Consider the following 27,987-nt stretch of genomic DNA (forward strand, 5'->3'; position numbering starts at 1 on the left):
CTTTCCTGCTTATGATTTTGCATCTGTAAGTTATTGCCTGGTGCGACTGCTTCAGCATCGGCCCTCTTGTCATTTCTCTCTTGTTTATTGAAAATTNGGGGGGGGGGGGCACACATACAGTATGCTCTTCTGAACATCGTATCTGACAGATGTGATAATGCATCGGGGCGTGGGGCACGCATACACATACATACACACACACGCGGTACATGTATACATATGCTCTGAACGTTACATACTGAAATATGAAATTACATATTAATACACACAATAGCGCCATTCCCATAATCCCTTCCTCCCGTCAATATAATTTGATTTACACGTTGCTTTTTCTAATACTGATCTCTACTCCGTCTCAGCTGAGCTCTGTTTACTCCGTCCTGGGGAAATCATGTTCCACTGTCCATCACATAGGAGGTCCTATCCACCATCTTGGCTCAGATTCCTCACTTTCTCTGGAGCTGAACTCATCTCGCTGCAGCTGCGCACTCTGGCACAGCAGGCTGCTGCTGTCCTCTATTTAATGTGCACAACTCTCGAAGCAAAACACCGTCCATGCATCTAGTACTTTACCCCTCTCGCTGGATAATGGCTCTCTCTTTAAATCCAAGCCCCCCCTCTATGTATTTTCCTTTGCAATCTGTTGCTTGTACAGTGTTAGTGTGCGCATCACAGGCTGTGTAGTACAGTTTATATCACATTCTTGTTTAATCTATACAATCATACAACACACCGTAGCCTCTCGATCAGCAACAGACCCTTGCATGAGCTAACACATAGAGAAATCTTAATAATATATTCCTAATGCTATACTGTGGTAAGCTGCTATGCTATGATAAAATATACTGAATCAGTTCACTGATGTAGTGGATTTCTGAAAAAATAAAGTAAATGTATAAGAACCTTGATATGAACCTCCCTTCCCTTTCTGATTAGCTCCCTCTGACATCAGTCGATATTGAGAATGAGTAATGTCATAGTTGAAGGCGGGCATGTCGTGTGTCAATTAAGCAGTCAGCGTCGAGCGGAAAGTGTTGACAGGCTGGCGTTAAGGTTCGACGAGGAGAAGGTCAGAGCATCCTCGCTCCCGGGGAGGGACCTTTCCACCAGAAAGGGGAGGTCAGTCCGTTAAACATCTGGACAAAAAACTGCAGGTAAGAGTATGACGGTGTTCTCCTCTTTCTTCATTCAAGAAAAAGTTGTTCATTGCAAAAAACGTTACTATAAAGGTAATGGGCGTGATTGCTTTTCAGTTCCAGTTCTGGTTCCAGTTCAGTAGACACAATAAAACCCGGACGCGCTCCCCCGACCCCAACTCCCGGCCCTTGTCCTGCTGTGCTGATTGGTCGGGGGAGCTGTCAGGTCAGCGTGTTCTCGGCCTGCGGGCGGTCAGCCTGGCGGGCTGGTGATGGTCTTGACTGTGTAATTCTGGAAGAGCGGCTGCAGGAACATGCCCATTGTGCCAAACACGCACACAAACACAAAGATCCACAGGAAGAGGCGGTCGATCACCATGGCAACGTACTTCCAGTCCTCGCTCACCTGTGGATGGGGAGGGACAAAAAAAAGGGTTTAGGATGGGGTGAGGAGACAGATTAAGGTGAGCAGAATCACATTCTCTCTGTAATTCCCCCCCTGCCTTTCTCTATGCAGAGGGTTAATGGAGGTGAAGGGTTAATGTGAGCGGAGACTCGCTCTGCCACACAGCTCTGATGAGGTACAACACGAGTCAAGGAGGAGGAGAAGGACGTGGGAGACAAGAGACAGTGATGGAGGGCAGGGAGACAGAGGGGTGTGCTGACACTGTAACCCCGGCGATGATGACTTGGGGGGAGGAGGGAGATGGGAAGGGCTGACAGGCAGCACACTGTGCCAGGAGAGGGAGGATTTTAAAGCGGTCGGCATGGCAACGGGACGGTAACCATGTCGATGATGGACAGAATTACAGAGGATTGTTAATTCCCGTGTCAGTTTCTTTCATTCCAGGAGAGGAGGCTGGTCTCCTAAGATGCCTTGAGGAGAAGCGATAAAGAATGCCACCCTCACTCCGCTGTCTTGGCTCCTCTATTCCAGCGCTTCTCCAGTTGTACTCCTTCTCTATGCACACGTCATGCCGCTGCTATAATTACATGTCTGCGTTGAATATTCAGAGAGCCATGATTGCGTCACCAGATCTGTCTCCTTTGCTTATGCTCTGGTGTAGTCCCCCATGCGTTTCAAATGGCAGAGCTAAACGGAACTGCTGTGCCGCTCCATCGTCACTATAACTTGATGTGGCACCCAAAGCACAGATCTGTGCCGCTCATGATGCTTTTTATGATTAGTAACATGTGCACATAAAGTAACACGATTAATGCTATGAATTCTCCACACAGAGACAAGATAATCATTTATTTTAATAGGGAGAAGAGCCGATCTATTTATCACAGATACACTGGTATTGAAATGAGTGTTGGCAAGAAGCTGCAGAGCTGTAAAAGCAGCAATAAAGGGTTTATTGGCAGCATCACTTTGTGGTTTTGTGTTTAACTTGAAGTATTTTACTGCTGAAAAGGTGGTATTATTTTATATAAGTGGGCTGTAGAAAGAAAATACTTTTGAAATTAGTGCTACATGACCAGAGAAAATAGAGGAAAAGGACTTTTGCTCAAGAGGTACAAAACCTACAACTACCAGAATGCACTGCGCCACACCAGGCCGATAAATGCTCCCCCGAGTGGCTAACATAATGCAAGTTCTGCCACAGATAACAATATGGCAGCCGGCTGGTAACAAGCAAGCTCAAATAAAAGTTACAACTTGGAGAGAGCAAAAAGCTGCAAACAACACAACTGACATTATCGTGTTGTTATCAAATTGATATAGTGTTAGCTATCAGGTGCCTATTTATGCATCTGTTGCCTCTCTTACCACAGTGTATGAACTCAGTCCAAAAGCAAGAAGCACTCAGTCTGGGTATGTGAGTGGAGGTCTGTAATCCAACCTTGGGCTGCCACATCACGTGGATTTATGTTGTTTATCGTAATTGCAGGCACAGGTAACACAGCACAGTCCTCACAAGATGGTGCCCTCGCCCAAAAATTTACCACAATATGACACCAGCTTTACATTTTTAACTAGAGCACTCGAAGAGCGCAGACCTCAGCCAAGCAGCTCGGATTTCCCGCCAATTTATTATTCTATCCACTTCGCTTCAACCGATCACCATCATCTGTTCCTTGTGCCATTATCAACCTTTCCTGAAAATTTAATCAAAATCCGTTCAGAACTTTCTGAGTTATTTTGCAGACAAACAGACCAACGCCGGCAAAAACATAACCTCCTTGGCGGGGGTAATAAAGATGCAAAGCGGGTTGATAATTCTGTGTGGCTTGTGACACCGTTCACATTACACAAGGTCACTTGATGCATTCTATTAAAGGTTCTGTATGCGACATTCAGAGCATTAATATGGCAGAAAAACATTATTTGCTGTGTAAAGATATAGTGCAGTAATGGAGTCCTGAGCAGGGAATGAAGTCATGCCACCTCTGTGTGTGTTGTAATCATGGATGTGTAAAGAGAACTGGATACAGCGTTGGAGCCAGGTACACGTTCATTGCATGAAAGTTGCTCGTAGTTGCTCTTATTGATTTTAACAGCACTGTAACTTTTATTCTTGTATTCTATAACCTGGTACTTTTTTTTCCTACTCTGGTTCTTTAATAAATTGCTTTTAAATGCACCCTGTCTAGATGCTTTCTATGTTTTCACTTTAAATTGCTTTGTTGCTGAAACTTGCCTTGTCTTGCCTCAGTGGTGCATGAAGCCAAAATGGTGCTGCTGCAACTGCAGCGTATAAAATCATAACAATCAGCACTGCTTCTGCCCACAGAGCAGGCGCACTGGAGACTCTCACTGCCCGAGCTGGCCACCTCTGGTTTAGTGCTCCATTAACTTGAATGGGGATGAAATGATTCAACTGTGGGCTCTTCTAGACTTGCCAATTGTTACCGGACTGAATGGGTATAATTCCAGTCATGAAACTAGTCATTTCAAGGGAGCTGTGACGCTCAAAATAATGTATCCACTGTTTACTTTTCACAATGTAAGCCAATGGTAAAAAAAAGTGTTTTTGTTACACTGTTTGCCACTACAGAAATTGGCTTCAAAGCCTGGTGCACTTCCTGATTTGTTATGGTAAGCCAGTCCAGCTGCACATGGATGTTGGTGCTTGTATCCCACTGGCTGGCTAATCGCTGCTGTTTTGCACTGTGCTTATACAGCGATTACTGCTGATATTGGGACGGCATCATTGTAGAATCGTAGCGCCCATGCTCCGGTTCCACCCTGGTTAACACCATTTGCTCTGTCAGAACTGTTGCTGTTATTTAGCGCTGTTTATGGAGTTAAAACTGTTAGCTGCTCAGCCACCTCCGTGTTGAGATCCATGTCCAGACAAGTATCCTCTGAAATTTGCATTGAGCCCCTTTAATATAAAGATATTCCATAAAACACTCCAGTACTGGCTGCTGATAACAAGCAACAGAGACCACTACTGTAATGATGTAAATGGTAACATACAGATGATGTAATACTCACACTCTGATCATCATCCTCACTCTTCATGTGATTGGCAATGAAGCGTACTCCCTCCACAGCCTCCTCAAAGCCCGGACAGGCTTGAGCCAGCAGTGCCTGAGTTAGAGCAGGACCTCCTGCTGCCTGCTTCCCCCGCGGCAGGTTTCCAGCGCCCCCTTCCCGGCCCTCCCTCACCCTGTTCAGACCATCCATGGACCCCCCCCCTGCACCTCCCAGATCCCCTCCAAACTGTTTGACAGACGCCCGGTTCACATAGCAGGTACAAGGGTCACTGTCCTCCTTGTTGAAAACCCCTGTGGAGGTGGCTCCTCCGTTACCACCAGTGCTGCCCAGCCCGAGCCCCACCATCAAGGCCCCAGCCTCCCCGCTGCGCCCACCCTCCTTCTGCTCCTGGGCCCTCCTTCTTTGGCGCAGCCGCTGGCGCTCACAGCTATTCCTAGGCTGGCGCATGAAGAGCAAGGCAGGAAGCTTGTTGAGGAACACCAGTTTAACCCAAGGAGGCATGGTGTGTGTGGTGGGCGAGCGGTGGTGTACGTTGAGCACACACACACTGGTGACGATAGAGAAAGTGACCAGGACCATGGTGAACATCAGGTACTTCCCCACGAGAGGGACGTCCAGTGAAGTGGGTGGAACAATCTTGGAGATCAGCAGCAGGAACACAGTGAGAGCCAGCAGCACGGAGATGCAGAGCGTCATCTTCTCCCCGCAGTCGGAAGGCAGGTAGAAAACCAGGATCGCCAGCGAGGTGATGAGCACGCACGGGATGATGAGGTTGATGGTGTAAAAAAGAGGCTTCCTGCGAATGATGAAGTCGTACGTGATGTCCACGTAGGTGGGGTCGGCCGGGTTCTCGTTTCGTCTGCCAGGCAGGGCGATGATGTCCCACTCCCCGCTGGGCGTGAAGTCGTCCATGCTGGCGACGTCAGCACGGAGCACCAGATCGATCTCCGTGCGGTCGTAGGTCCAAGAGCGGAAGCGCAGTGTGCAGTTCTGCTGGTCAAAGGGGAAGTGCTTGACCTCGATCTTACAGGCTGACTTGTAGATGGCCGGGGGCAACCAGAAGATACTGCCATCGTAGGAGACCACTGCATTAGAGTAGAACGACACCTCGTACACCCCATCAGCACTGAGTGTGAGAGAGATGAGGAGGGGGAGGAGAAAGACAAAAAAGAGGAGTGTCAGACAGAAACAGAAATCTTTGTACGATTAATTAGTAAAAAAAACAACAACAACAAAAGTATAATGAGACGTTTCCCTGAGTCTTAAGAACAGTGCAACATGACGCATCTCATTATGTAATACGGGTTCATTAACGAGCTCTAGGACACACACACACACAAACACACACATACGGATGTGGAGGCTTTGAGGCATCTAAGGGCAGCAGGGTCACACACACATGCTTCTACAAACACAAGGAACAGGATGAACACGCAGTCTAGACAGGAAACACGGCTCATAGGTCAGACTGAGTCCAGTTAAACAGCTCGAATTAGACATTTTGCTCAGAAGTCAGCCGAGAACACTAAAGCTGTAGATTGAATTTCCATTTAAATCAAGCTTTTAACAAGAGAACTAATTAATGATGGCTAACACTGTGAGATGTGACACACGCAAACGGATAAGTCTTCATTTTTGACTGATTACACAGTTGACCCGTGTGCCGAAGTGCACTCTCAGAAACACCAACTTTCCTGCAAATATAGGAACAAAATCTAATTGAGACCTCCAAATTAGCAGCTCTGGTGCAGCTGTGTCCACATCTAATCCTCCTGTTTAGGTGAGTGACAGTGAGTCCGAGGACTGGGAGGATAGCGTGTCGACCCGGGGATCGTGGGATTAGCGGGATCATTTTATCCAGAGTTCCGCGGGTCAGGGATCTTTTTAATCTTTAGTAAAGTAAGGACCGAGGCAGGGAAAGAGGAGAAGGCCAGACAGATCACTGTACTCTGATGAGCTGATTTACATACTGTAGGCTGACACTCAGTTTCCATTACATTGAGACAAGTGGTCTGCATCCGTACCTCCATCAGACATGCAGGCTAATTGTAATTAAAAAAACGTAATGGATTACAGTTAATTGCATTGAACATAAAATTGGACTATTTTACATGTTTGTTTTGCATATATGTGTTTAAATTGTTATTTTGAACCATATTACTGAGATCTACACTGGAGTCTGGCTTAACAACTGGCCAAAGCAGTTATATAGTTCTATGTTCAGGGTAGGGCTGTAGATGGAAATCAGTAGCAGCTCAGCAGCAAGGTTCTTGCCCCTGGGGTCCCCTTACAGATTAATCCAGGCCTAAAAATGTTCCTATACCATTTCCTATAACGATTCCGATACTTGAACTTGGGTATTGGCTAATGCCAAGTACTGATCCGATGTCACTACATTTAAAAAAAAAAAGAAAGAAAAAGAATTGAACAGCTGTACGCTACTAACCTATTTCCATGTAAATACACCAAATAAAATGTAAAAATGAAGTAATAACAGTTACATCTTACAGATATTACATACCCATGGACTGCTCTTTACGCCCTGGGTGGGTGCCTAACAATATTATGTTAATATTATGTTATGTGTTTTCACATATACTCCTTTTTAAACAAACTAAACTCAGTCCTGTTAAAGTGGACCAAAAAGTGGACTGACTCGTGGAAGGATTCGGTTCTCTTTCTGGTCAAAATCAGCTCTGATGGGGCCTCAGTTCTCTTTCCGTTCACACTATAACCTCTATTTAATATATATTGATGTAGTTTTGTTTCTGCTTGGATGTGCTACAGCAGTGCTGTTATGAAGCCCCTCACTTTCAGATGAACTTAAACTTGGAGGAAAACCTTAGCATTTCTGGGTGCTTTGGACTGTTGCCATTTAATGTATCCTGCATTCCACATCTGAAGACGTGCAGTATCCTCCGTGGACCAAAACTACTTCTCGTCCTGCGTCCTTGCAAACGTTGCAGGTCAATGTGGTTTTGTCTGTTTTTTCAAGCGTCCCAGTGCAACAGCATGTGATCCAGAGGGCTAAATACAGTGGCAAAGAGCATAGCAAACCTGGAACCCTAACCTGGTGTTACAGCTGTGTGAGTGCTCCCTTACCCTAACCTGGTGTTACAGCTGTGTGAGTGCTCCCTTTTCCCTCCCTTTGAGAGGCCGTTTACACGTTGCCGGCTATTTTCATAAACGGACATTTCACCGTCTCCATTTTCAAAAAGATCTTCGTTTACACTTACCCGTGTATATATACACAAGAGCATGCCAAACCTGTAGGTGGCAGTGTAACGAGAAGCTCAAGCCTTCCATGTATCCATTGTCACCATAGCAACATAGGTCGCACTTTTGACACAGGCGCAAGTTCTGGCACATACTGTGACATCAACTGCCTATAACTCCGTTTATCTCCGTTTATCTCAGTTTACATGCAAACGCACAACCGGAGTTTTCCAAAATCTCCACTCTGGCCGGAGTTTTTAGAAAGACTTGTTTTCAGAGGAGAAATCTCCGTTTGCGTGTAAACGAAGGGCACAAACGAAGGAAGATGTCTCCGTTTATCAAAATCACCGTGTACGTGTAAACGGCCTCTCAGATCTGCCCAGGTGTGCTGCATTACTTAACAAGATGCATTGCACCTGGTGTGGAGGAGGTGCTTAAGAGCTCCTGTGCCAGCAGCAAAGCAGAGAGGCCTCTGGTGTGGGGACTGCTGGTCCTGCTGCCTGTCAGCGTGGGATTTTTGTTGTATTGTTTGCTTGTTGTACTTGTAATAAATCCGATTTGTAAATGTGGTTATTTTGGGTCAGTGTTGGAGTTTTGTTTGCCCCATAGGTCCGCCTAAGGGTGGGGCGTAACACCTGGAACCAAAGGTTCACTTTGCTCTTTGTATTTACTGTATTTGCACTGCTTGGGGTAGTCTGAGTTCGGTTCGCATCAAGAGGTTCGCTTCTTGGAGTGTTCATATATGCCAAAAAATGCTGAGTCACTGCTCTGAGTCTGTTAAGAGGGCTGAAAAGGACCAAGTGTGAAAACACTCTGAGTGTGCACTGGATAATCTAGACATTATTTATGGCACTCACAGTATTTTCCTCATTATGTTTGTTGGTGAGAAAACAGCACAGATCTACTGCTACTAAGATGGGGTGAATGTCATGTCATTCCATCAGCGCTGTCAAGCCTCTGATTTATTGACAGACTCGACCCAGTGCATCCTGGAATACATCATGTGCTCAGTAGGCTTCAGCTAACAGCTAACATCAGCAACAACTCCTTTCAACAGGGATAAACGAATAAATAATCATCGAAGACATTTAATGCTGGAGAAATTTGTTTTGTAAAGTCTTTAAAAACAGTGGAGTTTCATTGCTGGATTACAATGCTTCTAAATATGCAAAATATGTTCGCGTCAAGCACTCGTTGGAAAGCTGCAACAGTGACGATGTGGAGGCTAATTATGTGGTTTCAGAACGGTGCTACTCAGTCCAGCATTTTAGGCCGCATCAGAGGCATTTCCGAAACTTGCACCTGACTGGTGAGACTCACCTAAAAATTACTGACTAAGTTAAGATGCAAATACATAGTTATTGATCAAGCATCTCTGCATGCAGATAGATAGATAAATGACACATTTTACAACAAACCACAGAGAAATAAGAGTTAAGGTGTGTGTTGACATGTGCAAGCGCTTCTTTTTGGTTAATCGTATGCATTTACTGTATTTGCATGCATCCACTGTCCATGTGTCTATTCGGGTGTGTTGTGCAGATGACTCCATCTTTGAAGCATCTCATGAGACCTGGAGGTACTGTATAGTAATGTAGCATGAGTGATATGAGCTGATTGCAGTGGACACGTTCAGTCATGTGTGGCAGGTCTGCATGTATTACACAGTGAAACCTCTGGCATTTAATTGATGTTCTTATCCAAAGTGACTTACAATGGTGGCAGCTGGATCAAATCACCAGGGAGTCGGCTTTATAATGTTATCAGTTTAATATGAGAACAACATGTGCTTTTTGGTGTGCGTGTTTATGGGCGTGCGTGCATCCGTGGGCCCGTGTGTGTCTTCTGAAGTGAGGGCAGGAGGGTGAGTGAGTGACTCACTTGTTGTAGAGCACCACGTCAGGCAGCCAGATGTGTTTTGAGGGCAGCCTGACCTTCATCATCCCATCAAACTCCTCAGGGACCCAAGTCAGACGATAGTCCTGCCACTCCTGAGGGCCAATAAAAATAAAATGCTTAATCACTCATGCGCCAATCACACCGCAGCAAGGAGACATCTTGAGGGGAGCAGAGAGGAGGAGGTCCGTCCATCCGTCAGTCAGTCAGTCAGTAGTCAATCTGACACATAACAAGCCTGGGGAACATCCTGTGCTGAGCCCCTCTGCACTTACATCATATTTTCAACTTTAACCCAAAGAGAGAGAGTGAATGGTCTTTTGAACACACCCAGCCACAAACCAATCAGCATGATTGAAATGGCATCTACAGTACAGCTGTTCCTGCATGTGTGTGTATGCATCAGCAAACATCTCTGTGTCCTCTGTGTAACCTTTTTTAACAGACAGCATTATCTCGTTCTGTATGCTGTGGGTCAGTCATTGACGTTTCCACACTGAAGCCTTTGCAACCTGCGACGGCACTTCAGTCTGGCTCTTCTATGTTATGGCCATGTCAGAGCCGTAATTCTCAAGCTAGGTCATCTGCAGTAACTGTGATGCATTATGGTCATTACAGTTTGTCTTGGCTCTGGACAGCTGTCCTTGGCTCCCCTGCTTTCTCATAGCAAGGGATCCATAGAGCACTGATGGCCATTCTACGCTCCGTTACATGCCATAAATCCTAACTTGCTCAGGTGCAAGTGTGTGTGCATGTGTGTGGACACGGGACAGAAAAATGCATGATGCTTTAAACAATCAAAAAATGCATCGTCCACGACGGTGGCATCGCACACGAAAGGCTACTTTAAAGAAAATGTCATCTGTTTCATATGGATCTAAATTTACTTACAAATTGAACACGTCCGTGTAATTTGTTCTGACACCTGCCCTCAAAAGCAAGCACATATGTTGACAATGTGTGTGGCCGAATGCATTTGTATACGCGGCGTGTGTAAATGTGTACATGTTCTAGCATGTTACAGGCCTCAGCTGTACGCATACAAAGAGCCAGCCATGTAGAAGAGGGTCACGGCTCAGTCAGGGTCACATTACTCACAGGGTGAGGTTACGGTAGGTCTCATCCAAAACTAACAAATTCACCGACTGTGAAAAAGGGGTTCGGCGTTTGTGTTTTGGGTGCTTAAAAAAGATCTGTCTCGTAAATTTCAATTCACTTCTCATATTTCTCCTGTCAGATAATGGGGGTTTGGAGGACGCGTATTGTTTGATGTCTCTCTCAGTGTCTGACACTTCACCAGTCATGTCAGTTCTCAGGGCTGCTGCTCCACGCGAATGGAGACAGGATTAGACTCAGCGACAACCAGTGAAACATGTGGAACACAGAGATGCATCTGTCCCCTCCAGTAACTGGACCACTGCTCATGTGCTACAGTCTACTGGTGTAATAATACTGTGGCCGATGATTATATAATATAAATCACCATGTATACAGTAGAATACAGCAGAGAGGGCATTATGCAGTGCCTGCGTTTGTAACTATCACTCAAGCCCCTGCAGTATGTGACAGATCTGCCAGTGAAGCTGGGAAATCAAAGGTAAAATCAACCGAAATCAAATGTTTAATAAATTCTTCAGCCTGCAATTCAATGATCTTTCTGTCTTCATTTCATTTCCTCTGAGTCGCAGAATGTTTACTACGTTAGGACGGTAATATGAGGAGAAGAGTGGGAAGTCTCACCTGTGTTAGCCAGACATTGGTGGTCATCACCTGCTCTCTCTCATGCTGCAGAAAAAAGAAGACATATACATTACAAACTATGATCAAAGAGCTTCCTCGGTGATTCATTACAGCACTTCCACCGAGCTGAAGGACGTGTGTGACAGATTCTTTTTTTAAGTGGCACATAATTGATGCAGCAAAGCGGAGATATCCTGACTCTTAGTGCATAGAAGCTGAGTCAAGCTTGCAATATGCAACCTGATAGCGTCTTTCATTGCTTGCTAAATGCCTGTGTCTTTCAAACTCTGCATCACTGGTTTGTAGAACTTTCTCGCCCAGGCTGAAATAACATTGATGACAGCATAGGGGTTAATTTCTCAGGCTTTAAAAAGCTCCTCCAGGAGTATAAAATACTTTATATTAACAAGTGTTTGGCTGAGAGGTGCTTGACATAAACTGATCTTTATGTATCGTATCAGTGGAGTGAATGAACTACAGTACTACATTTCAGTGAAGCATCTTTACATCCTTGAACGTAATTATTCTTGAGCTTGTTCGCAGTGGTGGAAAGTGTATTTAATCACGTACTGTACTTACTGTAAGTACAATTATAAGTTACTTGTACTTAACGTGAGTATTTTAATTCTATGCTACTTTATACTTTTACTACACAATATTCAGAGGGATGAATTGTGCCTTTTACTTCACTGCATTTATTCAACACTTACTTTGCAACTTTTAAATCCTATAACGAGTATAAATACAATGTAAACATGAAATGAAACCCTACAGTATCGAAAAGTATCGACAGGAAGGCAATCCAGGCACTCCAAAATAAATATTCAAAATGGCTTCTTTTGAAAGCCCTGACAAAGGCCTGCAGTGGTGGAAACATGTTGGCTCTTTTAATGATTTAGCCACTGCAATAAAGGCTTTTTAATATTTCCTTCCTCGTTTTTTTACATATATTTTTTCAGAGTGCCTGGATTGCTTCCTGTCGTTCCACGTTTGTATGAGCAACCAGTCGTCTCTCTTTCTCTAATAATACAATGGTATAATATATAATAATGTAACACTCACAGGGTGAGCGCTGTAACTTTAAAGGGCCAGTTCACCCCAAAATCAAAGTGCTGTTTATCCGTTTAGATTCTTTGCCGTAGAGATGTCTTGCCTTCTCTCTAATATTATACAACTAGATGGCACTCAGCTTGTGGTGATCAAAGCGCTAAAAAATACATTTGAAAAACTCCCAGCAATGTCCTACATCTGCCAACTATTATCAGAAGAAAGTGTGCATCTACTCATGGACGAGAGGTTTGTGTGAGATGTAAACATTAATGGCAACCTCCTTGGCTGAGCTGTAACGTTAGCTAGCTCAGTGGTGCTAGGTAAGCTAACAGGAGATGCACACTTAGTTCTGTGCGTTGATATGGTTGACGGGTATAGTTCAGTGGAAAGAAAATAGATCCTACATGAAACTGGAGGATACGTTGCAGTAGATGCACACTTCCTTCTGCGTGGTCATACAGTTGGTGAGAAAATAGTTCCTGCATTAAACTGGAGGATACGTTGCAGTAGATGCACGCTTCCTTCTGCGCGGTCATACAATTGGTGAGAAAATAGTTCCTACATGAAACTGGAGGATACATTGCAGTAGATGCACGCTTCCTTCTGCGTGGTCATACAGTTGGTGAGAAAATAGTTCCTACATGAAACTGGAGGATACATTGCAGTAGATGCAGTTGGTGAGAAAATAGTTCCTGCATTAAACTGGAGGATACGTTGCAGTAGATGCACACTTCCTTCTGAGCGGAAGAAAATAGTTCCTACATGAAACTGCCCTCATCAAGGTCTGTGGATTATCTTGCGTAACCAGGTCATGATTTCTGGAAAAAAGACATTGCTGTTGAGTTTTTCAAATGTATTTTTCTTCACCACTGGCCGTTTGCCTGTCTTTGAGAAAATATTCTCAAAATTCACTGAACAGATTTCTATGAAACAGATCAGGCCTTGAGCCAAGGACTAATTGATCATCAGCCTGACTTGAGGTTTCCTGGGATTTACATCATTAAACAACTTCATTTTCAGCTTTTACCATGAGATACGAATACAAATCATTATGGCGGAGCTGAGAGATCAAGAAGAACAGCATTAGACAGAATTAGCAGCAGATTTTGCACCTTACAAATGCCTTGTATGTAATTAAGACCATCTTTTGGAGTCATTTTGATGTTAAATCAGAATTTAAATGATGAGTGACACACTGGATTGTCCTCATGCTGTAAGAGGTGCACACTGATTCAATCACACAAGCCCGGAAACACGTGCACACTCACCACGCTGATGAGCTGGGCCAGCGACACCATCAGCTGCACAGTAACCAGCTCGGAGCCATTAGTCGCAGGACGGATCAGTTTGTTGTAGTGGGCTGGGTTTAAGAGATGCTCCACCAACCGCTCCTCTGTGTCTGCCCCAAGGCCGCCTGTAATGAGAACACATTATCATCATCATCATCTGCCTCTATCATGAGACAAAAAAATGCTGCAGCCATCTGTGTCTCTCTTGGCGCTTTTTAAAAAAGACTTTTAACCACATCGGCTGTATAGCGTATTCACACAAGGGCAGGAAATCAGTGGTGCTGTTTGGTTTCTGTGTTTGCCCTCACTGCCAGCATTGAGAGCTAGCTATCCATGTGTATCGAGAATGCAATGCCTTTGAACCATGGCATTACTCATCACTGCCGGCTGGAGCACGTCAACACAGCTCGATACACACTTCTTACAAGATCTGACATCATAAGAATGAGTCAACCAGTCTGAATGTCTCTATCGCTATCCTTTCTGTCTCTATCGCTCTCTTCGTGCTTCTGCTCTGTCTCTATCTATTCTCCTCTGCTGTGTTGCACTTCTCCCCAACTGCCAGTCTTTTGTAGCTTTGGGTTATTTTCACTCCATCTCTCACTTCCCTTCCCCTGTCTTTCCCCCTCTGTCCCTCCCTCCCTCCCTTCCTCCTGTCTGCCGTCCCTCCATCTGTACGCAGACTGTAGTCGTATCTGTGTGAGTGGTCGACTTTGGGCAGAGCTGTCACAACAGCACACACAGGAGGGGAGGCATTTTACTGAGAGACACGATGCATGGAAGAAAAACAACTGTTCTGCACCTCCCTCCTTCCTCCCTCTTGCTCCCGCTACTCGCTCCCTGCCTCTCTGGCATCTGCTCGCTCCTGTGCTGCATCTTTTCCCTCTCACAATTCCCTCACACGTTCCCCCTGAAGATAAACACAGGCTGGCTGCTTACCGTTAACTTGGTACCAACGCTGTCATATTTAAACCTGCTATTTTAAGAGGCTATTAAGGGCACAGGAAAACAAACACGTAAAAGCTGAAGTGGGTAAAATGAACACAATGCCGAGCAATCCTTAGTTCCAACTTCTTAAATGTAGGGGTTATTTTTCCGTTTTATATTATTAATTTTGCCAGGTGAGAGGGAATTATTCATTTGGGCGTGTGTGTGTGTGTGTGTGTGTGTGTGTGTGTGTGTGTTTATGAGTGTGTGTATCCGTCGGTTCGCAGCTAGCCTGGCAAACTATTGGAACAATCCACGTAATATTTTGTGTGCCTATTTATGACTGTATGCGCAAGGACCTTTCATGGTTCAGTTCAATTCAATTTCATTTATAAAGCCCAATATCACAAATAACAATGTGCCTCACAGGGCTTTACAGCATACGACATCCCTCTGTCCTTAGGACCCTCACAGCGGATAAGGAAAAACTCCCCCCAAAAAAACCTTCAACGGGGAAAAAAACTGGTAGAAACCTCAGGAAAAGCAACTGAGGAGGGATCCTTCTTCCTGGACGGACATAATTGTGGAGATCCATAATTGTTTAAAAAACCTGTTTGAACCACTGTGTGATACAGGCCATATTTTGGCCTTCATTGTGGCTCAAAACTGTCATCCATAGAAAAATCTGGACTCATTTGGAACCAGGGCATCTGCAGATAAATTATTTATGATCGACTGAAGTTACACGACATGATACAAGATGAGTAAATCCCTGTTTTTGCTATCTTTACCGCCATCTTGACTGTAAGGCAGCCGGGAGGGATGATGCCCGGTATTGTTCTGTCTGACATCATACAACACAGAGAGCATTTTTCTGTCTGATTTTGATGATTTGGTCATTTCTTAATATTTTTGTTTTGCTGTTGTAATTGCGTCTATTTTTATTTCCTATTTTGTTGTGCTGTTGCCTAGAAACAGTTAAAACTGTTAAATGTCCAGTCATGAATGCATGGATTGAAGATTTGTGGCTATGTTGTAGTTATTAAAACCACATTCATCCTCGTATCTATATGTCACATACGGTGCTTGTTAGTGGGAGAAATTGATCTGCTCTGTGCAAAGCCCTGTGGCTCTGTCAAAAATAGCATGTATTTTTATTAGTTTCTGGGAGGCTTCTGAAACATGCTGCTACATGTCTGCAGGAATTACAGCAATTGTCTTGAGTGGCCATGGTCAGCCCGTGGGGCGCGCGGCCACCTGGTGGAGATGTGCACTCTACCAAGTGCACTTTTCTAGTTATAGATTAAATAGATTTATTTAATGGGGGTTTGGTTTGTTGGTCAGACGAAACAAGCAATTTGGAGACACCATATTTAGCGTTTGGAAATTACAATGAGCATTTCATAGACTAGCAACTTAATCGATTAGTAAAATAATCACCCAATTAATCGAATAACCAAAAAAATCAGTGGAGATTAAATGTATAAAGAGAGGGAAGAAATGATTAATACATGGAGGGAAAGACACTCAAAAAGAAGAACAAGTACATTTGAGGAAAAAAATGTTGGGATTTGTTGCATTAATGATGTAAAAATATGAAAACGGAAATTAAAAATGGAAATTAAAAAGCTATAAACAAACTAAACGTACTCTCAGCCGATGTTCTTCCTCCTGTTTCCCTCTGAATGTGTCTCTGAGCTCCTCTGACACTCTGTCCTCCCCCTGATCTCCACTCCACCCCCACCCCCCCCTCCCTCTTGCCCTGTAGCACTGCTGTGTTCACTGAGCAGGAATGATAGCCTCTGTCTCTGGATCAATGAGGACTCTATTCATGCCCCGTAAACTGAACACGCAATTCCCCCCCATCATTTTTTTAATCTCCTGCTCTTCCCTGCGTCCGCTCTCTTCCGTCTCATTTTCTTTTACACTTTCACCATCTTTCGATTATCCGAGGCGGCCCGTATTTTCTCCTCACCCTGGCTGTCTCTCCCTCGCTCTCATCCTTCCTGTTATCTCCATCTCCCCGTCGCTGACAGCCACTGTCCATTTATTGCCCCTTCTCTCGCTAATCCACCATCATCAATACACTTCCTGTCAGCACATGTGTGTAGCACTCTGGTTGTTTATTGTGCCGGTTTGCTTTTCTTTTATGTGTATGTGTCTGTGTGTGTGTCTTTTTGTGTGCACATATTCATGAGGGAAATAAACACTACTGTCTGTGCCTGGACCATATGAGTAATGTATATTATTCCCAGAAGCACAAGGCAATAACACTGTCGGATGAGACAGAAAGCTAATACAGTTCACTTAAACAATGATGAAGCAGAAAAGGCCTGCATTTCCATCAGCCATACTCACAATGCAAATGGTAGTTTCATGCTCGGACTAACTAGATCACATCTTAAAAGTCGTGCTTAAGTGTCACAATGATATCCAGCTGTTCTTTGTAAACAGTTTGTGAGAATTGTCTTTATATCTGAAATTATATTCATACATATATGTTTTTCTTGAGGGGCTGCTATGTTTGAATAGTTGTTTTATTGTGGATCTTTGTATTATATGTTGTATTTGTCGCATTTTAAATGTGTTTTGATTGGCTGCTACCTCGGCCAGGTCTCTCTTGTGAAAGAGTTTTTCAATCTCAATGGGACTTCCTGATTAAATAAAGGTTAAATAAATAAATATTAAGCATCTTGAAGCGTCTGTGGAGTTAAATCTATGAAAAAGAAGATTTTAATGCGTCTTTGTGCCCTAAACTTCCCGTCATCTTTGATGATACTGTTTGAGTGGCTGCATTAGGAGTAATTATGTGGGTTTACTGAAAAGCTCCTTAGTCAAAGACCCAAAGATGACTAAGACCAGCTTTACAAGAAGCCAAAACAAAGTCCAAGGCCAAAGTGATTCAGTTAACTGGATGCAAAGGAACTACAGTGTGTATTACAAGTCTCAATCCAAATGTATCAATCTAAGTCAGCTTCTGTCTGATTTTTTTTCTTTAATATGTGGATAATATCTCAAAAACTGGACAACAAGAACAAACACCTGCGAAAAATGGACAATGGACTTCTCTACAAGTGCACTAGATTGTGTCACGTTCAACGTCACAGGCCAAAATACAGGTTAGTAAACAGTAAAGCAGCATGGAGGCCAGTGAAAATGTTACAGTGGTTACGAATTTACATATATATTTCTTACTTATTCAGTCACTCTTTCAAACTCAGTGCGAACTCATTGTGATGTTCGAGCATTGCTTGGGTGCAGACAGCTGGTATTTTGTGGTGGCCCGTCATTGCATCTTGCCGGTAAAGGGGCAAAAAAATCATACGGGTCCACTCGGGTGTTGTATTTCCATCACTGTCGTTCAAAGCCCGCACCATAAGCAAGGTTTTTTTTCATACTGCAAAATACATTTTGCACAGATTTATTTGGTTGCAGGGTGCTATACCAGAAGTATAGCTGGTATACCGAGCTGGAGGTGATAAATACCCATGACTACTGCAGAGTCATGTGTCCTGGGTGTAAATGCCAATTGGAACCTTTGCTATTAAACACAATAGCCAGATGTTAGCAGGTTTCAGTGGATTTTTGTGCAGTCGGAAAGGGGCTAAATGGCCACAGTGAGATGCAAGTGAACTGCAAAGAGACACAAATAACTACAAAAGAGGTTAAACAACCCCAAAGATTCACAAAATGACCAAAAAAAGACACAAAATTACCTTAAAAACACCAAAAAGATGCATAACGGCTATGAAAAAGACGCAAAACCACTGTAAAGTCTGTGTGTCTTGCTCCTGTCTAGGAGAAGTGGTGGGGCCTTTTGCATATCTATGCCCAGGGGCCCATTGTCTCATAATCCACCCATGCTACAGATATATATATATTTTTATCAGGGTGGTAACATCGTGACAAAGGCTGTTAAAAATGTTTGAACAGTTCCAATATTTCCGTTTCAACTCCCACACAAACTAGAGTAAAAAAAAGTCAGGCATCCCACCACATGTGTGTTGACGCAAATCTGGATCGAGATGCAGATTTAAAAAAAGGATTGTGCAATCTCGGCTTACACATCCACTCTCTGAGTCCTCATATTTTCTGCTTATTTTTACTAAAATATTTGCATGCATGGGCTCAGGATGAAAGTCTAGACTAATATTTCACGACACTGAGACAAATTAGAGACCAAAACAGAGAGCTTTACTGGTTTATTCTTATCTGGAGAACAAGACTGATAAAAATATCCACGCACTGCAGCCTGATCACTGCACAAACATGTTAACCCGGCTGCTCATCCTCAGCACTTACTAATGCTTCTAAACAAAGACTGATCTCCCTCTTTCGCCGTCTCCACATGACACGCTGTCATGCTAAAGGCCGAGCTGAGTGGTTGTAATGTTGCTGGTAGCTCAGGTTGTATTCTGGTTGTTTTCCATTGCAAATATTGCAAACTTAATGTGACACTATGAATATTTCAGCAGGGCTCCCCATTAGACCCTGGAGCGAGAGAAGTTACACACCACTATGCACATGCAAACACACACGCGTCAGTGGCACAGCACAGGAACAGACGAGACGGTAGCCATGTTCAGCTACATCCGTTTCTCTTTCCCTCCTTTTAAACAGCCACTGATCTCAGCACCCTGATTCATCTCACAGAGTGTGTCCCCTGAGTCTTACTCAGGATTTTTGGAAAAACTGCTGTGAACTGTTTGATCATATAAAATCATCAATCGTTACATTTTACAGCACGTGTTGTTTTGAGTTTACAAAGCTACTTAGAGGCCAGAGTCCACACACACCGTAAAGAGAAATGTGGGGAAAACGAGGGCGAAGCGAGAGCTAAATTGAATTATCCCGCTAAGACTATTACAGTGATGATCTCTATTTATACAGCTTGCTCAAATGAGAAAAGGTTGGAGGGAAAGTAGGGTCGCTCTCTGCTCTGCTCTCTGACGCTCTGCCAAAGAGGCTTTTTGGCTGCAGCTGGGACCTTTTATGCTGAAATATTCTTAAATCAATAATGGAGAGATCCATTGATCTACTGGCAACACCCAATTGGCACCGTAGTGCCCATAGAACTGAGATATTAATATTGATCCCCCATCCAGCCGCAATATCACAGCACTCCAAAAACAAAGCCATCCCACTGTGGACTAACTGAGGGCGGAAGAAGCTTTATTGTCGCCAAATTTGACAAACTCCAAAGTCGAGAAAAGAGCGGCCAGTTAAGTTTTTTAAATTACCAATATTGATGAGGGGACAGACTTTTACAGCAACAAACTGCATGTAGGCATCGACTTTAGTCCTGTGCTCAATGCTGTTCTTACAAACAACACCATAATACAAAAACTAATGCTGTTACTGCTGTTATAAACTTAATTACAAAGCCCCTGTATGAAATCTGATTCCATGTTCTCTTTGCAGAAATTAAATACAAAGAAAGAAAAAAAGGTGCACACAAATGACTAGGGCAAAACATCGACAAATAGATAAAGAGTGTAAGAGTGTGTTGTAAGATGTGAGCTACAAGAAACGTTTGCAGATTTTTGCAGCATAGCTTTTTATGGGCTAATTCCTGATGGCACAATTACATTTTTTAGACAAATGTTATTAGTTTATCGAAAGAAAACTATTTAAATAGTCAAGTAATCTCAAGCAAATTTGCAGACCTTCATGAGTTTCAGGTTTTTAAAGTGAGATGTGCTGCTTCTGTCTGTTTTACACAGAGGTGGGTAGTAACTAGTTACATTTACTCAGTTACATTTACTTTAGTAACTTTTTGGATAAATTGTACTTTTCAGAGTAGTTTTAATGCAAAATACTTTTTACTTTTACTTGAGTTACATTGTTTTAAAGCAACAATACTCTTACTTGAGTACAATATTTGGATACTCTACCCACCTCTGAGTACATAATTACATATACATATATATATATATATATGTACAGTATATATAAGAATATATTTGTGTTTGCAGATTATTATTTTTGATTGATTGATTACGTTCATGTTCTTATTTTACAAATAAATCAGACATTACTCAACAGTTACTCAGTACCTGAGTAGTTTTTTCACCAAATACTCTTTTACTCTTACTCAAGTAATTATTTGGATGACTACTTTTTACTTTTACTAGAGTAATATTGTTCTAAAGTATCAGTACTCTTACTTGAGTACAATATTTGGCTACTCTACCCACCTCTGGTTTTACATGATTGTAAATTGAATATCTTTGGGTTTTAGAGGTTTTTGGGTTTTGTTTGATGGCCAAACAAAACAAAACCACCCAAATGGCAACCTTCAGGACTGAAAATTGAAGCCAACGCAAAGTGCCAAAACACTGCAGCTCCTCTAACAGCCACTTGAGGCTGACTCCAAGACCAAGTCAATCCCCATTCACCCCCATGTTAAAATGCCCAAATCTTTATACAACTCACCTTTTTAAATGCTATTAAGGCTTAAAGTTAGATATATTTAAGGGTGTGGCTGCTTTGAGTTACAGGTGGGTGCCATCCGTTGACAGTAGCCACCACAGCAACAACGTTCCCTTGGTAACATAACCATGGCTTGACTCTAGATTCACAGAGCATAGGCATAGCTAGTCTCGCCACCAGACAATCAGAGATCTCCACCTTCTGATAAGCAAAGCGTCTAAAGACTGACTTGTGAGGCTAAGGCATAGCTGTGTCGCTATTTCAGTGTGCTTTCAGCTTATGAAGTTCATTGTAACCTTTTGGTTGTCTAAAAATAAAAGTTCAGTGTTTGGTCATACTTAAAGATCCTCTAAGGATGTTCATATTTTCCGGTAAAGACATTTTTATTTTAATGGTTTTAAGCCTGTTTTTCGCCAGTCAAAATTAGCATTAGCATTACCACAGTTAACCATAACTGTAAATGCACCATGCTAATTAAGCTAGCAGCCAGCATCGGGGTCAGCTCCACCCTCTCGTCAAAATGCTGTCAGGTCTGGCTCCAAAAATCTGAGATGGAAAAGGCCAAAATGCCAAGATCAAGGCTTCAAATGACACACAACCTTGGGTGATGTCATGTTGGCTACATCCATTATTTACATAGCGTATACTGAGTCCTCTGGACACTCTGTCTGGGGACACAGGGCAGCAAAGCTCCAAGTGAAGTGATTGTGTCATTAACTTAACCATTCGTTAGTATATGAAATATAACACTCCAACAGGGCTTTCATTTTAGTGCAGAGCATCAGACTGAATTTATGAACGCACCATGTCAGGTCACTCACTCTCCAGGACCACAAGTGTTACTTGAAACACTGACGAACCAGGCCAGACTGGCCGACCTGTATGCTCTCACCCAGTGGGTGCATGATGTGACAGGATTCCTGAAGGTGTGATGGCTGGTTTTGTGGTTGATTACTGTGCCAGTCTTACAAAGGAGGGCGACACAGAATGGCCTCCTCTGGTTTGTTTTCTATTGAAGCTAACACCAGCTAGGCACAGTGCACTTTACATTTTAACTCAGGTTTTTAAAGTCTTTGTTTTTGCTATTTTTATTTATTTTCTTACATCCGACTTTAATTCTTATTTTTATTACTGTGTGTGAAGGGAGACTGGCAATTAAGAATTTCATTGTACGGTGCAAACTGCTGAGTTTTCTACTGTGTGTATGACGATAAACTTCTTGAATCTTAAATCTAATACGCCAAAAAGTTAGTGTTATCGCATTTTACTGTAGTTGTCTTCATTTTTGTTGACGGGCAGTGGCGGCTGGTATACGATATAATTTAAGTTTTGAGCCATGACTCCTTCTATTCTGGCTCCTAATAACACAACAAGACCACATTTTAAGACTCCTATGTAGCCTACAGGCCTGTGTTAGTGAGTTGTGTTTTGCCTCCAGCTAATAAAATGACATAATTGTGACATAGGGCCGAAAAGACTCTATTGTATGTCATTTTATATATACCAACCAATTGATTGATTATTCAAAAGAGTAATTAAAATAATCATTAGTTCTGGCCCTAATGAACAGGCCTATTAAGACATATGCAGAGACAATGACAAAAGATCAATTAAATTAAAGATCTGAGTCTGTGGATCACCACGGTAACTGCTGCATGTCATTTCTTAGATGTTTGTAATATAAATGTTTTAGCAATAATGTATCATCATAGTTTAATAGGTCTTACAAAACTCCAGAGTCTTTTTTCAGGCCCATTATCACAAATGCATACTGTGGGGCCAAATATCGATCCAACCGTACAGTATAGCTTGATCCTAAAAAGCTCAAATCAAAAGTTTAAACTGATGCTAAATATATGAACATTTTCCATTTTAATTTACAGTAAAATAGCATCTTAGGTTTTTGGATAACTAAGGTATAGTCAAACATTATGGAATCTACAGTCGAAAAGCTCAGAGGCTCTGAAATCCTCATACCGGGGATATGCAGTATGCTTTATTTGTATTATTTACAGCCCAAGGAGCTCAGCTGCTGGATGACAGACGGTGCGGCTTTCTAACTATAGTGGTGCATATTTCAGGGACTGCAATAAAATACATCATTTGAATTGCATAATGCCTCTCATAACAGCTATTATTTGAGCTATTATTTGGTTACCCATAAATCCTGAGGCCATGTTATCACCAGGTCGAAGCCTGCAGTGTGTGAATCGTATGCACACATGCGGAGATAAGAGGTCGCCTGTCTGACAGCAGTACGTGCATCTAGATCACATTTGAGCTTATCTTGCAGACGTCCTGATCGAAATCAGGAAAGCATTACTTACTGTTGTGTTGATATATGCTGTACTGCACTTTTCCAGGCCGGAGTATTTTCACATTTAAGATCTTTTTTTTATGATTTTATCTTACATACATTTTATCACCAGAGGAGGGTTTATCCTGAATTCACTATGACACACACGTGCAACAAAGGAACATAAGCAAAACGCCGCCTCAGTGTAAGTCCACCTTTTCTTTTTTTCCCCTTAATAAACTTGAATTAAAACTCTTAACTTTCCAAACGTCTCTTATCTTCCTCTTCTTCTCCACCGCTTAAGTTTCTATTAAACCTCCGTGCTCTCCCTCTGCTTCCCTCTAATCTCCGGGGCCACACACTGCTGTGTGCTGCTACTACCGCACATTCATTCACACAAACACACACACACACACACACACACACACATAGTCTTGCCCAAATCACACATGAGAGCACAGTTTTACACACGGGATCACACACGTTCTCACATACAAATGCAGGCCTCTGTTGTGCGACCGCTGTGCATTTCTTATCACAGATGCAGCCCCTATCCTCTGATCTGATCCTGTTGCTGCTGTGTGTTGGGACTCCGTCCAAAGAGATACAGGCAGAGGAAATGAGAGAGCGAGATAAAGACAGAAAGTGACAGAGAGAGACAGAGAGAGAGACAATAGGAGGGCTGTTGTAATGTGCAGGTTGAGATGCTGCAGGGATCAGTGGGCTGGAACAGTGCAGCAGGAAAGTGATGACAGGCTAAACTGACTGAGCAGAACTTTCTAGACTGTAGCACTGCCAAGGAAATGGTTAGTTGATATTCACTAAGTGCATTCATAAAGCAGAGGACAAAGATTATGGTGCATGCATGCATACACACAGTCGCACATGCGAAGAGGACGACTTGGCCACCAGTCAAACACGTCTGCTTTGAGATGGAGCTTATAAAAAGTGTTGCTGTAAAACTAATCCCAGCACACTTTACGTCCTTGGGTGATGAGACTGTCGCACACCATGCTCCATATCCAGTAACCCCTGCATCAGGTCAACTCGGCACCACAGACCTGTTTATTATGCATGGCCTGCAGGGGAAATGACAAGAGACATCCTCCTCTCCCATCAGGACGGCCACATCCTCGCAGCAGCGTCTGAGACAGGTGGTGAGATGTCCTTGAGCGCCCTTGCGCAGCCACTGAATGTGAGACTCCTCTTGTGTGTGCATGTTTGGCTTATGTAAGAAAGTATTGTTGTGCGTCTGGAGGTGTAACGTTATGACTTCTCTCCCTCTAATTCCATCACCACCAATGTGAGCAAATGCATAAAAGTATAACTCAGTCTGTGCACGTCTTTTCTAACATTTCTACAATTATGTGCTTTGCAGCTTCTTTGTAGGGAATCTCTGAAATGTGTTTATACCCAGGTGTGCGCGCGGCCATGTGCCCATTTCTTCAAACGTGTGTTTGCGTGTGGTTTGAGTTTACAGTCTCTGAGGATGATGCTAATCAGATTTTCTCCCTTAAGGGAAGATGACTCATTAGTACTCAACTGCTTATGAGGCTCCTTTAAAGTGATATTTCATGTTGGTAGTGTTTTCTTGTGCACATACCTCTTGTTTGAACTCAGGGAACGATCAACCAACAAAAGTGAGCGCTCGAGGCAATCGAAAGATTACGCAGCAAATTTAGAGCAGCTTCATAAACGGGATACACTCTTGTCACTTTTGATAAGTAACTTTTTGTTAGTTCTGTTTATAAGTGTAGATTTTTTGGGGAGGGGAGATGCAGGGGACACATCCCCATCAATATTTATAACTTGCATTTGTCTCCCCCAATACAAACATGAAAGTAGCAGGGGACTTTTATTTTGACCAAATTAAAGACATTTCCACTATACATTTGTGCATAAAAATGTGCCAGAATGCAGGAAATTAAGTGTTTGATGCTCAAATACAGTATGTGTCCCCCCCAGTGTTGACACAAAATCAACGCCCTTGGTTTATTTATTACATTATTCTAATTTGTTTAATTTGTATTTCAATACAAAGAGACCTAATTTTGCCTCTGTACACTTTATATTTTTGACATATTTTATACACTCTTGTGAGTTTTTGTTATATTTTTATCTGCTTTCATATCTGTAATACACTTAATATTTTTATACTTTTTAGTATCAACAAAATCAAACAATTACTGTTAAAATATTATGTCTTTTTCATGTGTGTATGTGCCCACATTAGTGCTTGTTCCTTGATCATAACTTCAAGACAGAGCTTGAAATAATACTTCTTATATCTGTATGTCGTACAGAGTCTCTTCCCAGTCCACTGTCTTGTGCAATGATTCATAGTGTGTATTCTTATAAAATTTATTGTGTGTATCTTCTTTTATAAAGTGTGTATCTCTGTTTTTATGCTGCTCTTTTAACTGTCCTTTGCCTTTTTCTTCCAGGTTGACTTTGAGAGATATGCACGGAAATTCCAACGTACTGTAGCTGTGCAAATGGCAATAAATGAATCTAATCTAATATCTCTTATATCTGTAAAACACCTTGTGTGTTTTTGAAGAATGTTCAATAAAGAAAATTTGTTATTGTGATGAAAATCAAACTGTGTAAATGTACATGTGTTTGCTTTGTGTGTGTGCATGTGTGTGTTTGGAGCTGGTGCTTGAACTGATCAATGGCAGGCTGATGGAGGCGAAAGTGATCTTTACTGTACGTCTCTGTAAATACTCCTCTGAATGTATTGTGATGAACGGCGTGACGTAAAGCTCTCTTGTGTGTGTGTGTGTGTGTGTGTGTGTGTGTTTGTGACAGAAAAAGCGGGAGTGTGTGTGTGTGTGTGTGTGCCAGAGAGAAAGCAGGAGCATGTTGTCGCCATGGGTGATGATGAACAGTTAGTCAATACAAGGCAGATGGCCAGGCGTGTGTGTGTGTGTGTGTGTGTGTGTGTGTGTGGATGGAGGTGTGTTAGTGCGTGTGGTTATGTGTGCTGCTACACAGCCAGTGACAAACAGTCTTTTTTTGCTCGGAGGCACTGAGCTGACCTCTGCCCTGTCACTACTATGGATTGGCTGAAAATATTAAGGCGGCCGTAATTCAGCCAATCAGCTGATGTGCTTTTCCTCTCCGCTTGAGGAGAACCCCCTTGCTGAGAGGAAATTAACACCAAATTAGAGCCAAGTTACGGAGGTAAAATATGTCCAAACACCCTAATGGCTTTACACTTAACCCATTTGCGAGAGCTGCGTCGTAAATAAGACTGGTCTACTCAGTGCATGTCCTCCATGAAGACAAAAAGACCATCTATCTGTCTGAGCTGCTACACAGAGACAGAAGGCTTTTCCTGTGCTGCTGCATGACACATCATTTGTCCTCTGATGACAGGATGTAGAAGTTGTTTTAGCTCAACGTGCCTCTCATTAACCTGCCCACTCAATGCAAGACCTCAGTGTTAATGAGAGACAGAGAGAGGGGAGGGGGGTAAGAGGGTGATAACATAATTCCTTCCCCTCTCTCTAATGTATACTTAGAGAGGAGGGATGCTACAGTGGTTTGGTTAATGTTTAGTAGACTGCATGCTCATTCACAAAGACTTCTGTAACTACCTGCTGTGTGTGTTAATTCATGCAACTAATCAGCCAATCAGAGGCAAAAGCAGTGTGTGGGCAACATTTAAATGCTTTAAAATGTCCTCAAAAATGTGCCATAATTTATTTTATTATCTGGTGCCAAAGTGTGATTTACCCCCACAGATAAACATAGTAGCAGGGTCACTTATAAGTCCATGCAATGATATAATTGTGACACAATACCACATGGTGTTAGTTTATAAAGTAAGGCCTCTAAACGCACCACACTGACAACAAGAGATACCCTATTAAAGGGTTTTATTTCAGGGTTTAAACGGATAATCATCAAGCTTATATATATATTTGTGTTCCCACAGTGTGCGCATGTGATATGGAGTGGGCAATATTTTCTCCACCACATCATTCCGTCGCGCTCGCTGCTGTTATTATAAGAAAGATGGTGACACAGCAATGAAGAGTCCTTCTCTCCACGTCTGCCTCTCCTCAGCATCTAACCACTCGCTTTGCCTCCACACTTTGAAGAAACCTATTCCGCTCCCCCGGAATGCGCGGTGGGTTCCGGCCCTATAAAGGTGACGATGCACACAAAAGCGCATCGATGGAGCCATTATGAGACGGACAAGTTACTCACCTCCCGCAATGGCGAGGAGAGCCAGCAGCAGCAGCGGCGACGGCGGCCGGCCGTCCATCATCATACGTGCGTCCGAGCTGCGCGCTCCGAGCCCGAAAGGTGTTCACCGCGATGGAGAGGCCACCCCAATCACACCCGCAGCGTTACTCCCCTCCTCCTCACGACCCGAAGGCTCCCTTCACTCTCTACCTGGCATGGTGACGTCAGGGCTCTCCGTCGGTCCACACTTCTTCGCCCGGTAAAAGCGGGGAGAAATCGAAATACCTCGGCGGGGGCCAGGTAAGCTCTGCGCTGGGTCGTGCCGCTGCTGGCTGTCCGTGCTGAACACCGCTCAGCGAT

The 27,987-nt window shown here is 43.1% G+C and overlaps 1 protein-coding gene across 1 annotated transcript; it reads right to left on the reverse strand.

Moving 5' to 3' along the window:
* Positions 1 to 111: 111 nt before the first annotated feature.
* Positions 112 to 27,973, reverse strand: chrnb2 (cholinergic receptor, nicotinic, beta 2). The gene is made up of 6 exons (XM_050047072.1): positions 27,649 to 27,973; positions 13,755 to 13,900; positions 11,437 to 11,481; positions 9,682 to 9,791; positions 4,582 to 5,710; positions 112 to 1,542 (listed from the first exon to the last, which is right to left on the reverse strand). Exons 1-6 carry the CDS (start codon positions 27,710 to 27,712, stop codon positions 1,390 to 1,392), a joined length of 1,647 nt encoding a protein of 548 aa, XP_049903029.1. The 5' UTR covers positions 27,713 to 27,973; the 3' UTR covers positions 112 to 1,389.
* Between the last annotated feature and the right edge of the window lie 14 nt (positions 27,974 to 27,987).

Source organism: Epinephelus moara, chromosome 6, assembly GCF_006386435.1.
Source record: "Epinephelus moara isolate mb chromosome 6, YSFRI_EMoa_1.0, whole genome shotgun sequence".
Classification (NCBI taxonomy): Eukaryota; Metazoa; Chordata; class Actinopteri; order Perciformes; family Serranidae; genus Epinephelus; species Epinephelus moara.

Bases quoted from the DNA above. Each gene is read 5' to 3' on its own strand.
- chrnb2 (XM_050047072.1), bottom strand. From the start codon at position 27,712: ATGATGATGGACGGCCGGCCGCCGTCGCCGCTGCTGCTGCTGGCTCTC. The intron at 5,711-9,681 runs GTGAGTCACTCA...TCTCACACTCAG, and splicing joins GACGTGGTGCTCTACAACAA to TGCTGATGGGGTGTACGAGG. The intron at 1,543-4,581 runs GTGAGTATTACA...CCCCATCCACAG, and splicing joins GTGAGGATGATGATCAGAGT to GTGAGCGAGGACTGGAAGTA.